This window comes from Mauremys reevesii, linkage group 24 (genome assembly GCF_016161935.1).
Source record: "Mauremys reevesii isolate NIE-2019 linkage group 24, ASM1616193v1, whole genome shotgun sequence".
Taxonomy (NCBI): Eukaryota; Metazoa; Chordata; order Testudines; family Geoemydidae; genus Mauremys; species Mauremys reevesii.
This window is the reverse complement of record NC_052646.1, coordinates 5039949-5053771: the sequence shown is the minus strand read 5'-3', so window position 1 is coordinate 5053771 and position 13823 is coordinate 5039949. Positions and strand designations below refer to the sequence as shown.

At 45.9% G+C, this 13823-nt stretch overlaps 1 protein-coding gene across 2 annotated transcripts in view; it reads left to right on the top strand.

The window, feature by feature from the left end:
- Window positions 1–2602: 2602 nt before the first annotated feature.
- Window positions 2603–13823, top strand: part of SMG5 (SMG5 nonsense mediated mRNA decay factor) — a 44460-nt gene continuing 33239 nt past the window's right edge. The window contains exons 1-5 of one of the 2 annotated variants that reach the window (XM_039512814.1): window positions 2681–2796; window positions 6360–6602; window positions 9781–9879; window positions 11309–11432; window positions 13387–13543. In XM_039512814.1, coding sequence (XP_039368748.1) covers window positions 11334–11432; window positions 13387–13543 — 256 coding nt within the window. In that variant the 5' untranslated portion in view covers window positions 2681–2796; window positions 6360–6602; window positions 9781–9879; window positions 11309–11333. Of the gene's footprint in view, window positions 2797–6359; window positions 6603–9780; window positions 9880–11308; window positions 11433–13386; window positions 13544–13823 lie in introns of both variants that reach the window. The other variant, XM_039512813.1, reaches the window with a different exon arrangement.

The window sequence follows — 13823 nt, the reverse complement described above, 5'->3', positions numbered from 1 at the left end:
GAGCCTACTGTCTTTAGAAGGGTTACGTGGATTACAATACGAGGTGGATTTCCTAACGATTAATTATATTATGTATTTCCGTTGAACTTGGGACCGCCACTGAAATCAAGACCCTGTTGTGCTAAGCGCTGGGGGTGCAGACTCTGGGGTGGGGCCAGGGATGAGGAGTTTGGGGTGAAGAAGGGGATCTGGGTTTGGGCGGGGCTCTGGGCTGGGGCGGGGGGTTGGGGTGCAGGCTTACCTCTGGCGGCTCCTGGTCAGCAGCACAGCAACTGAGGGGGCCAAGGCAGGCCCCGGAAGCGGCCAGCAACAGGTCCGGCTCCTAGGCAGAGGTGCGTAGGTGGCTCTGCATGCTGCTCTCACCCACAGGCACCGCCCCCCCAGCTTTCCCTTGGCCAGGCTCGGGGAAGGGGCAGTGTGCGGAGCCCTGTGGCCCTCCCTCGCCTAGGAGCCAGACCTCTTGGCCACTTCCGGGGCACAGCGTGGTGTCAGAACAGGTAGGGACTAGCCTGTCTTAGCTGGGTAGCACCACCGACCGGACTTTTAACGGCCTCGTCGGCGGTGCTTACCGGAGCCGCCAGGATCACTTTTCGACCTGGTGTTCCAGTAGGGTGACCAGATGTCCTGATTTTATAGGGACAGTCCTGATTTTTGGGTCTTTTTCTTATATAGGCTCCTATTACCCCCCACCCCCTGTCCCGATTTTTCACATTTGCTGTCCGGTCACCCTACGTTCCGGTCAAAAACTGGACACCTGGTCACCCTATTCAACTCTGAAGGCAGTGCAGAAGTAAGGTTGGCAACACCATGACTACCCTACAATAACCTTGTGACTCCCCCATGACCCCCTTTTGGGTTGGGACCCCCAGTTTGCAACCAGTGGTTTCCCCTGTGAAATCTGTATAGTATAGGGTAAAAGTACACAGAAGACCAGATTTCACAGGGGGAGATCAGATTTCATGGTCCATTAATTTGGTAGGGCTCTATTAATAAGCAACCTATCAACCTTTTAGATTCTAACCCTGTATTAAATATCGATTAATCATTTCTTAACCCTTTGCAAACTAATTAAAAAGCATACCCTCAATGTAGATTGTAGTAAGATGAGGCCCTGAAACATAAACCCTTATCAGAGGCCCGATATGAGGCCTGAGGCCTGAACTAAAGTAATGGTCAAGACTTTGCTAACATAAAGCAAAGTTAAGCTGTGAGCCGGAGGCAGGCCCTGCTCACAGAAGCTGGCAAGGAAAGGGCTGATGCTGTGAAAAGAGACATACCTAAAAGGTACTGGACACCAGCTATCAGAACATTCGCATACTTGTACACTCCACACAGATAACAAGGAAAAAGCTGACCCACCCCAATGACAGAGCCAAAAGGGTAACATGATGGATAGAGTTGTTTTGTTCGAATGCGTACAAGGTGAGAGGCGGCACCTTACTACGTAGAGGGATTGTACCTTGCTGTGTAGAGGGGTTGCACCTCAATACGTCAGGAGTGATGTGTAACTTGTTTGTACCTGTGTATAAGAATGCATCCCTGAGTGGATGTCTTTGTCCAGCCTAGGGGGCAGTGGAAAGTCCCGCCACTGACTGAGCTGAGTCCATTGTCAGGGAGCACATAAGTACTAGCTAGCCGCACCTCAGCAGCACCTTGGACTTCTATGCTGAGGAGCTGGAGACTGTGTTTCTCTTTGACAATAGTCCTGGCCAACGTGCCTTCGTACCTTACTGGAGTCTGTGGTCATTGGGGGTTCTCTCGGGGTCTGCTGTGTCAGCTATCTGTGCAGAGCTGGGACAGCACACAGAGGGAACACACGCACGCAGCCGATCGATATCAACAGTGAACGGAGCAGAGCCCTACACCGGTAGCATCTGACAACATAAATGTGGGGCCAATTACAACAGAACCAAGGTCTCCTGACTCCCAATCTAGTGCCTGAGCCCCAGGGACATGCGTCTGACGCAGTGGGTATTCACCCACGAAAGCTTATGCTCCCATACATCTGTTAGTCTTAAAGGTGCCACAGGACTCTCTGTTGCTGATCCACTAGAGTTTTTAGTTTGACTGGTTTTCACCTATGTCAATTCCTAGGTCCTGGCTTCCCAGGGCCAGATTTGGCCTTCAGTTTCACCAGCGTAAACCAGGAGGGACTCCATTATTGTTACTGGATTTAAACTGGTTTAAGTTACAGGAGAATCAGGCCCTCAGACTGCACCTGCCATTGACACCCCCGCAGTCTCAGAGGGCAGGGGGTAAGCCCTGGGATGTCCTCATCCCCACTGTGCAGCTGAGCCCCGCCCCTTCCTCCCCCCCACTTTGTCTGGCGAATCCATGTGTTGTCAATAAAGTTTATTTGAATGTCAGTTGAAGCTAGGAGACGGCCATGTTGCCATCACTAAGTCCTGGCAGCGGAGGGCCACAGCTCTCGCGGGGGGGGGTTACCCGCAAAATCTCGCGAGGTGAAGCCGGAGCGGACGCCATGTTGCCCGCCGCAGGCGTGGGCGGGCAATCCCGCTCTCGAGAGACGACGGAGTGGTGGGCGGAAGTCTCGCGTGACTTCGAGCGGGGGCGGGGAGAGGGCAGCGGCGGAGCGATGGCGGCCGAGCGGGGCCGGTGGCTGCGGCGGCCGCGCTGCGGGGCGGAGGAGGCGGAAGGGAGCGGGCGCTGCTGAGGAGGTAGGGAGCCGGCCGCGCCGGGCCTCCCCCTGCCGGGCGCCATGAGCCAGGGCAGCGGGCCCCCCGGCGAGAGCGGCGAGCCCGAGGCCAAGGTGCTGCACACCAAGCGGCTGTACCGGTGAGGCGGGGCCGGGGCCGTGGGGGGAGAACTGGGGATGTGGGGAGGGCGAAATATGGGGAGAGGAGGGCTGGGGAGAGGGGGTGGAGGGGAGCTGATGGGGGAGAGGGGCAGGGCATGGGGATGGGGAGGGCGAAATATGGGGAGAGGAGCTGATGGGGGAGACGGATGTGGGGAGAGGGGCCGGGACTGGGGATGGGGAGGGTGAAATATGGGAGAGGAGGGGCTGGGGAGAACTGGGGATGGAGGAGCTGATGGGGAGAGGGGATGTGGGAAGAGGGCGGCAGGGCATGGGGATGGGGAGGGTGAAATATGGGAAGAGGAGCTGATGGGGAGACGGATGTGGGAGAGGGGCCGGGACTGGGGATGGGGAGGGTGAAATATGGGGAGAGGGGCTGGGGAGAACTGGGGATGGAAGGGGGCTGATGGGGAGAGGGGATGGAAGGAGCTGATGGGGAGACGGATGTGGGAAGAGAGGGCATGGGGATGGGGAGGGCGAAATATGGGGAGAGGAGGGGCTGGGGGAGAACTGGGGATGGAGGGGAACTGATGGGGGAGAGGGGGATGTGGGAAGAGGGTGGCAGAGTATGGAGAATGGGGAGGGTGTAATATGGGGGGGAGAACTGGGGATGGAGGGAAGTTGGTGGGGAGGGGGAGAGATAGGGAGAGGAGGGGCTGCGGGGGGCAGCTGGACACAGGCTAGGAGGTGGGGGGAGGTATTGGGTCAGAGAGACCTGTGCATGGGGAGGCAGAGGGGCTGTCCTCTTCTCACCCCTGCCCCAGTTGTGCCATTGCTTATATAGGACGGGGAGGGGTGTGTTGGAGAGCTGGGCACTATGCCTCTGTTAATCCCCACCACCTCCTTCTCCAAAGCAGTTGCATTGTTAGTCTTCCGGTTCTGAGGATCCAGAGGGGCTGGCAGGCTTGGAGGGTGCTGGGCATTCATAGACCTTGTTGGTCACTCTTAAGGGACGTTGTCTCTGTACGTGTTTGTACAGCACCTCAATCTGAGTTGAGGTCTCTGGGTGCTACTGCAATACAAGTCAAGGTAGTACAGTAGGGGTGACATTCTTCTTATAACCTGGAGCGAAGGACTGCCATAAGCTTCAGGTGTCAGTGAACGTTATATCTAGGGAATGGGGGTATGTCTACACTATGGGGACTATATTGCCATAGCTACAGTGCTCTAGCTCTGCTGGCATAACCCCATAGTGTAGATGCAGCCTATGCTGACAGAAGGTGTTTTTCCATCTCTGTAGGAACACCACCTCCGCAAGCGACGGTAGGAAGTATTCTTCTGTTAACCTAGCTGCGTCTACGCTGGGGGCTAGGTTGGCATAGCTATGTGACTCATGCTATGGCTACACTACAGTTTTTAGTGGTACAGCTGTGCCGCTACAGCCGTACCGCTAAAAGTTACGCAGTCTAGCTGCTGTTTGTCGTCAGGAGAGAGCGCTCCTGTCGACAAAAAGCTTCCACTCCCCATAGCGGCAGTGGATTTGTCGGCAGGAGAGCGCTCCTGCTGACAAAGCGCTGTTCACTCTGGTGCTTTTCGTTGGTAAAACTTTTGTTGTTCGGAGTGTGTGTTTTTTAAACATCCCTGAACGACAAAAGTTTTGCTGACGAAGTGCCAGTGTAGACATACGCTCAGGTGTGTGGATTTTTCATGTACCTGAGGACCATAGCTACATCGACCTAAATTTTAAGTGTAGACCAGGCACGAGAATCAGGACTCCTGGGTTCTACTTTCTGCATACCCATGGCCAAGTCACTGCCCCTCTCGGCTTCAGTTTCCCCATCTGAGTAATTTTTCTTCCTTCTCCTATAAAATTGAGATAATCACGCCTACCTTTGTAAAGCATGTTGAGATCCTTGTGTAAAAGTCCAAAGTTTTGAATGGTCGGTTATTAAAAGCACTTCCCTATCGGTGGCTGTGATGATCTTTATACAATTGCGTGTCTTTTACATTCAAGTTAAATTACATGTTTTTCATTACACACAGTGTAACGAAAGCAGTGGTTTTAGTTGCCCATGTTGTAGGATGCTCTGTCATACAGGAGATGCCTAAAGAGTCAAAATGTATTAGGTTCTTGGTATTAGCGGAAAGACTGTAAAATACTCCGTTCCATACTAACATACCATTCTGGTGTTCAAGGCAATAGGAAGTAAGTTTTATATTTAAACTTCCAGGGTAGAATTTCAATAGACATCTAAGTGCTTGTTGTATTTTTATAGCTGAGATGACTATGTGCTTGGCCTTTAAAAAGGTCTGCTTATTACAAGAGAGGCCAAATTATGTTAGCCAGAAGCCTGTAGCATGGTTTTGTTAAAAAATTTATGATGTCTGCACTGGCCAGGGAATCTCTTACCACATTACTAGTAAGTCTACTAAAATGGCTTGCACACTAAACAGCCTAGTGTCACACCTTGCTCCTCTGTTCAAACGTAGGATTGTTTAAAATGTACAGGTAACTTGCTTTCCAGGAAGATGTACTGTACTCATCATATTCCATGTGCTAGCTGAGGACATGAGCTATGATGCGAGTCTCTAGAAACTTTTGATCCCAGTGTTGCTGTGTATCTTTTGATTCATCTCTTCTTGTACATTCCAGTACAGACTTTAAACTATGTATGAATGGGCTCACCTATGTGGCTGTAATTGTTGTCTGAGTGTCATGGCCTAGTGTCACATAACAAATTTGAGACTTGAGTTCAATTCCCAGCTCAGTCACAAGTCCTAGGCTAGTTCTTCAACAACAACCATCCTTCCTTCAGTGCAGAGACTCCTGTGTGAGATTGAGGAATATGTTGTAGGCAGAGGTGGGCAAGCCTTTCCATTTGGCTCCTCCAGGATGTATAATTCCTGAGCTAGTCCAGTCCTGGGCATCTCCTAAAAATCTGTCCATTGGGTTAAATTATGTGTTAGTTTACAACGTGTGGTTTGAGACCACCAAACTTGTTTCACCTGGATCCCAAGTCAGAATTGCATCTCGTAACCACTAGCCATTCAGTTCTGCATTAACCTTGTGTAGTCTACAAAGATTGTACTGCATTATATTATTTTGTACTGATACAAACTGGAATAAGGCAATGACTGCAGTTCCCCCCATGGACATATCTCATTCCCACAAGGCTACCCCAATCAGTAATGTTTTAAATAAATAAGATGTGAGTAACCCATTCTGCCGTCCTGCCCAATTCCAAAATGTTAATGGCAAGGAAAGAAAATGTTAGATCAGTTTCCCCTCTAGACAAAGAGGACTCATCATTGGATTGTTTCCATGTTGCTTGGCATAAGATGCCCTGTTTGGTTCTTTTTACAGACTGGCATCTGATCTGCTTCCTGTGTGGTTCTGATCTGCTGGCTGAAAGCAGGGATCAAACCCAGCAGGTGTTAAAATATGTACTGAGGCATGACATCACTTTGTTAACTCCAAAACGTAACTCATCCCCCGGTGTCAGTCAGATTAGGACATGAGCAGACTGAGTTATGTTCTGATCAGTGTGTTGTGTATATCTTGTAGAAAACAAATCTTGCTCCTTTTGTCTTTTTTGGCTTTTAGGTTGCAGATACAATGTTAGTTTGTCCATAGAAACATAGAAAACAACTGGAAGGACCAGTGTCCACTAGTGCCTGTCCACTGCAATTTCAGGAAGTTGATCATGTGGGATACACCCTAATGGATGATTCCCAGCCCTATGCTCTAGAGGAAGGCAAAAATACCCAGAAGTTCCCAACTAAGTACTCTCTGGAGGAAAACCTTTCCTGACTTCAAATTTGGCAAGTCGGTTCAACCCTGGTGCATGTGAGCAAGATTCATTACTTAACCATTTGATCCCGTTTTTACCCAACAATACTGTTGATATCCAAATAACAATCTGTTTGGTTTTCTTGACTCTCAGTAAGGGCAATGCTGCCAGGTGCTCTGGGAAATTGCCCCCTCAGTCTGTTTAACCTAACTTCATGTGTACATGCAGCGTCCATGTGTGTTGATGTTGCTTAGTTAAGTAGATCCTTACACAAGACTTTGTGATCCCCTTTCAGATACATATACAAGAATACAATTCTGTCCTGGCCTATGAGCTCCATTGACCTGTCAGCAATGAAATAATCAGAGTTGTGTGTCCATGTGAGAGATCCATAAAGCAGTTTGAGTTTAATAAATGGCAAGACAAACGGGTCAGTATTTGGTCATCCAATACAGTTAATTTACACTTCTTTTAAAAGAAGACACATGCGTGCATCACACTGCATCACAAGTTAACATCCCATTTTCAGGGTCTGTTCAGCTGCTTGTAAACAGGTGTTCACTGCTACTCAGTTTCTGACCCTTGTAGTCTGAGTGACATAATTTTCCCTTTTGAGAAGCGTCGTTGTGACTGAACGAGGCTGGACTGGAGGCATACAATTTTTTTGTTTTTTACTGGTTCGCCATGAAAAGATGTGGCTTTTTAAACAATAGCTTTGACAGAAGTAAAGAGTACATATTTTGACCCATTCTTGGAAGGAAAGGAGTCTTTCAAAGGCTTCCCCCTTCACTATGGGTAGGGGAAAATGAATCAGCAGTTCTGAGTTCTTCTGGAAAGGCTAGTGTATGTAACATAGAAGTAAGCTCTGTTTTGATCAAATTAATCTTTGATCCTCCTGTAGTGCTCTGGTAGTAAAGTCTGTAGCGAGGTGTAAATAGTAGGACAAAAATTGTAAGATGACAATTACACGATATCTTCATAGTTACTAAGTTTTATCCGTCTAGCTTACCACCTGTGGTCAAACCAGGGGACCTAGAACTAAAACTCCTGGCTTCTATTTCTGACTCTGCCACTGACTTGCTTGATGTTTGGTGAATTGCTTAGCTTCTGTGCCTCTCTTTCCCCACTTGCAAATGAGTATGTTGCCTATTTACCTCATAGGGCTATTATGAGGTTGGATTGGAGTTTGTAAAGTGCTTTGAGGTCCTTGGGTGGAAGGTGGTGGAGTATTCATAACATACTTTTTTGTGTGTGATTCTCAACCATGAAGAAATGCAAGACAAAATAGAATATTAAGAAGAAATTGTTACATTAATGGAACTATTTTTTTGTACATTAGCTATGCTTTCATCTCCCAATCCATTACTTTACAAACAATGATTCTGTATAGGGACAGAATCATGTCAGTCTCTGCTGTCCCCCACCCCCCCTTCCCTGAGCTGAAAACGGCATAGAGAAATTTAAGTTAAAGATCCTTAATCTCTTGGACAAATTCGTCTTTTGGGGTGTCATGTGAGATGGATATTTTTGTCGTTCTGGCATTCGGAAAAGTTTTTTGTGAGATTACTTTTCAGCCTGTGCATTTGTAAAGGAGACTTGATTTGCTCGGAAGGAGCAGCATGTGAAACTGTCTGTTGCCTTGTACTGACTTCTGTAGTTTTCAAGGAAACAGTTATTAGTTTCAGCCTACCCATTAGAATCTATCTTTGCATGTTCTTGCTTGCAGATGCCTATGTGCAAGTCCTCTACACAAACTGTCTGGTGTCCATCTGTGCATATTTCTGAAGAAAGGTCAGGGAAGTTTCAGTGGGGTGATTTGCTTTATGCTAGCGATGGGGATTTTTTGTGGGGGAGGGTGGCGGCAGCAGAAGTGGCTAATGTTCTGCTTTGTGTAGCCCATATTTGGTCTGTCTTATCCCTCATTTACAGTACAGTTTGTCTATCTTCAACTTCTTGTTCGAAGAAAAATCTCTCAATTCAGCAATGGAAATGTTAAAGTATCTTCGGAGTGGATGAGCAATGACAAGTAAAGAGGTTTCTGGGTGGAAAAGAGTTCCTGTATGGTTGATAGCCTGCAGCTTGTTGGCAGGATGGAGGAAAGGGGAGTTGGGAGCTGTATTTTAAAGAGAGGATGTGAGAAATGAGTGAAATGCAGAGAGGTGGGTAGGCTGTTTACCATAGCTGGTCCAGTGGCTGCCAAGTTATAGGGTTGACAGAGGCAGAAGTTAAAAAGAAGACTCTAAGTAATAGAGTGGATTTGACTTGGTCATTGCTAAATTTTGCTTTCTTAAACTCCCTTTTTAGGTATAAATCAATGTGCTTTCTGCCTCTACTAATGTTTGCTGTTGATACTTACCAGAGTCTCGGTTTTGATTATGGTGCAGTTGGATGGAATCGGTTTGGCCAGTCAGCTTAGTTCATATCTTTGGATCATCACATACTTTTGTATTTTACATACGTTTGCATTCTTCTCCAGGAGACCCAGGAGTTTCAAGCAGTGACTCGTGAATGCAGTTTTTGCATTGATGGTACACTTGATGTTGCCTGCTCAATGTTGCATCTGGCTTTGGAGAAAACATTTTGTTTTTAATTCAGGTGTTTTAAACTGTTCTGCCAGAAGCATAATAATACTTGGCTCTTATGGAGCAAATTTCCTCCAAGGATCTCAGAGTTCTTTGCACTTATTAATTAATGAATCACTACAACAATGATGGGGAAAGTGAAGCACAATGAAGGTGAAGAAGTGACTTGTCCAAAGTCACACAACAAGTCAACAAAAGAACAGGAAATACAGGACTGTTGATCCTTAACCCCTTCCTGTAATCACTGAAAGCCAATTTGTTTTGGTAATAATTTTTTTGTTAACAGCAGAGGTTAAAAGTTCACAATAGTGTATCAATAGAAGTCTGTCTCATTTAAGTCTGCCGGTGCAAAAATACTTTATATTTGACACATCAGGCAGTGGTACTCAGTAGCTAAGCAGATGAATTTTAGCATATACCTTATTGGTTACATAAGACCTTTCTTTTTTCCATAAGCTGTTAAGGATAATAGAACTGTTCAAAAATAGCAGATCAGTTGGTGTGATGTGGGGTGGTACAGTTCATTAATGATAATATTAAATAGACCAGGCGTCTTCCCTGCCCGAAGCTATCAAGGGTAGATCCTGGATCTCATAGAAGGCCCTCACATGAATTGTTATCCTGAAGCTCTTCTTTCTGTATTGTCTGGCAGAGCGGTGGTGGAGGCAGTTCATAGACTGGATCTCATTCTCGGCAACAAGGCAGCTTATCAAGAAGTGTTCAAGCCAGAGAACATCAGCTTGAGGAACAAGTAAGTTGGGCAGATGCCATATTTTAATTTTTGGTAGGAGAAATCTAATGTGCTAAGTTACACACGGCTTTGTTTCAGCAGTTTCACAGGGAACTGAATTTGTAGTGCACCTGTCAAGCAAAGTACACACTACCTCTTTGTGTGTTCTCTTTGTACAGCGCCTAACGCAGCGTTGCCCTGGTTCATGACTGGGGCCCTGACAAAACAGAGATGTCTTTTCCTCTGCGGTGAATGATGATCTGGTTTTATAATTCTATAATTACAATACCTGTGTATTGAAGGAATTTCATACATATAAAGTGAAGCCCCTTTTAATTTTCCAGCAAAAGATAAATAAAATAAACTTCTTGCCTAGTAGAGAGGATTGTTTATCTCATGGTTGGAAAAAAATGTACTGGAAGCGATAGAGGGATAATTAAAAGTGATTGCTTATTGGGGTTGGTGCTTAGTGCAGGTTTCATTCTATATAAATGCTACTCTGACAGCATTTTTAGTTTCCCTGCTGTGGAAATTTATTATGTGGCTCGCTTTAGTGTTTACTTCTCTGTAAAAGTGTCTTGCAGGTTGGATGCTGATAAATTGCTGGTAAGAGTGCTAGCCTAATTATATGTGTTCATTCACTCCCTCATTTGCATAATTATTATCTAATTTTAGCCTGTAAGCTTCTTGTGCGGTTCTGAACACATCACTGCTTAAAAATATATTTATGTCCCTCTTCCACTCTCAAAAGACTTGCAAGGCTGGAGAGTCTGCAATGACATGCAGGGCTTAGGGGGTGGCTGGAGGGGTGAGCTTGGGAAATTCTTGCCTCTCTGGTCTTGAGGTGGTGTGTGTATGGTGGGGGTGGGCTGCCCCATGAATTGGCAGGCCACAAGCAGTCTTATTACTTGTGCAGAAGAATGGCTCCCTGCTTACAGATGAAGAGGGATGGATACATACAGGTCTGTCACATCTTAGGTGCATTTAACATGCACAATTTCAGCTTTATGTGGTCGGCAAAAGCAAGAAAAACAAAAGAGAAATAACAGTTTAAATACTGTTTCTATAGTGCGGGTGGTTCTGCCCGCCATTACACTCGATGTAATTTTGACTATACGCGATTTTCGCTTTACGTGCTGACTGCGGAACGTAACCCCAGTGTAAGATGAGACAGACCTGTACAGCTCCCTCAAAAGACTGACAACCCCGTCCCATGCTGTCAGCCAGACTGGCGATGAGCAGAGGGAGTGACTGCCCACTGCTCTCCCTTGGGGCTGGGCATGTTGCTGTCAATCTGGAGTGTGAGTGACCAGAATGCATGGCCACTAGGTGGCCATGCTGCCCCTTTAATGACATTCAGGCTTTCCTTTGTCCCTAACTCACATGGTTGTGGTTATGTAAGTGGCTACTGCAGCTAATGGAATGGTAAACTTTCTGCTCTGTGTCTCAGGTTGCGAGAGTTGTGTGTGAAGCTGATGTTCTTGCATCCAGTGGATTATGGGAGAAAAGCAGAGGAACTGCTGTGGAGAAAGGTTTACTATGAAGTTATCCAGCTGATTAAAACGAATAAAAAGGCAGGTATCTGTGCCACTGAGCCAGAAATTCTTGTGCTGTGTGACATGTTAATGGCTTAATTTATTTGGAAACAGGGTCCGAGCACAAGACTGGGAGCCAGAAACTCCTGAATCCTATTCTTGGCTCTGTCATAGACTTCCTTTCTAACCATGGGCAAATCGTTATGGCCTTTTAGGTCTAGGTGCAGAGAGCCTCTCCAAATCAGGTTGCATCCATTTCCCCATCTCCAAAATAAGAATACTATCTCCATGTGAAGCAGGTGTCGGAATCAATTCATGTGAAGATCCAGAGAAGTGCTAATTAGAGAGAATCTCGAAAGTCAAATCACTTTTATTATATAGTGCTATGCACCTTATCCTGGTGATCTTATCAGATGAATGTAAAATGAACTTCATTCTAATTGTAATACCGTACTGGTCTTATCTAAATCATGTTCTGCTTCATAGTGACCTGAGGTCTCCTGGTGCCTTCCATCTGAGGACCTCAAAGTTCTTTACAAATACCGTATTAATGAATGTGGCTATAGGACCTCTGTGGTGGAGGGAAGTATTGAAAACAAGTGCTCAGATATCACAGTTCAGATCACAAGGGGTTTGCGTACCTTCTTTTCAGGAAAGCAAGGTATAAAGGTGCTGTGACTTGCCCAGGTTATTGCAGCAAGTCTGTGGCAGTGCTGGGAATAAAATCCAGATTTCCTGACTCTCAGCTCTGTGTGTTGGCTTCAAGATCATCTTTGCCATCTAGTGAAACGCCATTAGTAGTGTCATAGAATGAAAGTCCTGGTTTGTTTCAGTGCCTCACTATGTACAGATGCATCCGATGAAGTGGGCTGTAGCCCACGAAAGCTTATGCTCAAATAAACTTGTTAGTCTCTAAGGTGCCACAAGTACTCCTGTTCTTTTTATGTACAGATAGCAATTAGTTAGTGAAAATATTCTGAAAAAATGAATTCAGTTTGAGGTGTGTGTGTGTGTAAATATGTGTGTGATTTTACTAGAGGCACAAGTCCTTCAGATTTCCCATCCTACTGTCCCACAATAGTAAATCAGATGAACCATGAAAGGAAGAAAGATGGATGCTGCTGATTTTTAGGTGGGATGCTTCTGAGAGTGTATCTACACTACCAAAAAAAAGTATGTTTGTAACTCGGGTTAAAATAGCAGTGAAGACGCTTCAACTCTGCTTTTAATTCGGTTTAGCAGCTTGAGTGTAACTCCATGGGCTTTAACTCAGTCTGCTAACCTGAGTTACAAGCTAATTTGCTGTCTTCACTGCTATTTTAACCCAAGTTAAGAGCATACCTTTTCTGGCAGTACGGACTGTCTTAGAGGTAGAATCACCTTGGCCTGTTGAGTGTGGCTGATCACGGAAGGTTTGATTTAGTACTGCTGGAAACAGGTTTCTGGCAATGCAAAATAACTTTATCTTTGGTAGTTGTTAAATACACCTGAGGCTGTTGGTGGCTAAATGCATAATGATAATGTAATCAATGCAGTCAGGTAATTCATAAAGGGTAGAGATCTGAAACATCTCTTAGATATAATCTGTTTTCTCCCCAGCCAACAAATGATTTTTCTTGTGAGCATTTGGTTCACTCTCTTCCCAAGCTAATGGATCTTTCACCATTTCCCTTGGGAGAATAAAATGGAAATAGGAAACATTTCCTGATTCTCAGCTTGTGTTTTAATTTCTTAGTAGTCCATTATTCCTAGTTATACCGCTGTATAGTGCCTAAATAATTTCTCCTTTCTTGATATTACACCTGTCCAATACTAGATATTAACAGTACTGGTTAGGTATTGAGCAGGAAGGTGGAGTGAATTGAGGGAGGATGGCAGAAGGTGAGTCACCCGCTACCTCTGTTTTACCAAGGGCAACTCATGTTGCCAGCCGGAATCTTACTGGACTGCATTAACAGGCTCTCACCTGGCTGCCTATTTCTGTTTTCTACAGCACATTCACAGCCGCAGCACCCTGGAGTGTGCGTACCGGACTCACCTAATTGCCGGCATCGGATTTTACCAACACCTTCTTCTCTACATTCAGTCTCACTATCAACTGGAGCTGCAGTGCTGTATTGACTGGACTCACGTAACGGACCCACTGATAGGTCAGTGCCTGATGTGTATTCGCTCTTGGTTGATGCAAGAGTCATAAGCAGATGGCTCCCCCTTGCAATTACTTGACTCTGTTTCAAAATGCAGAGGATTATTCTTTTCTCATTAGCTTGTTATCTTTCAAAACACAGTCTGCTCAGCTTTTATTTTCAAGTTAAAACTTTTGGTAATGAAACAAGAGGGGTGGAAAATATTCTTTATTGCAGTCACATTTCTCTTAGAAAATCCTCTAGCAAGTGTTAATGTTCACTATGGCGGATCTTACAGCACAAT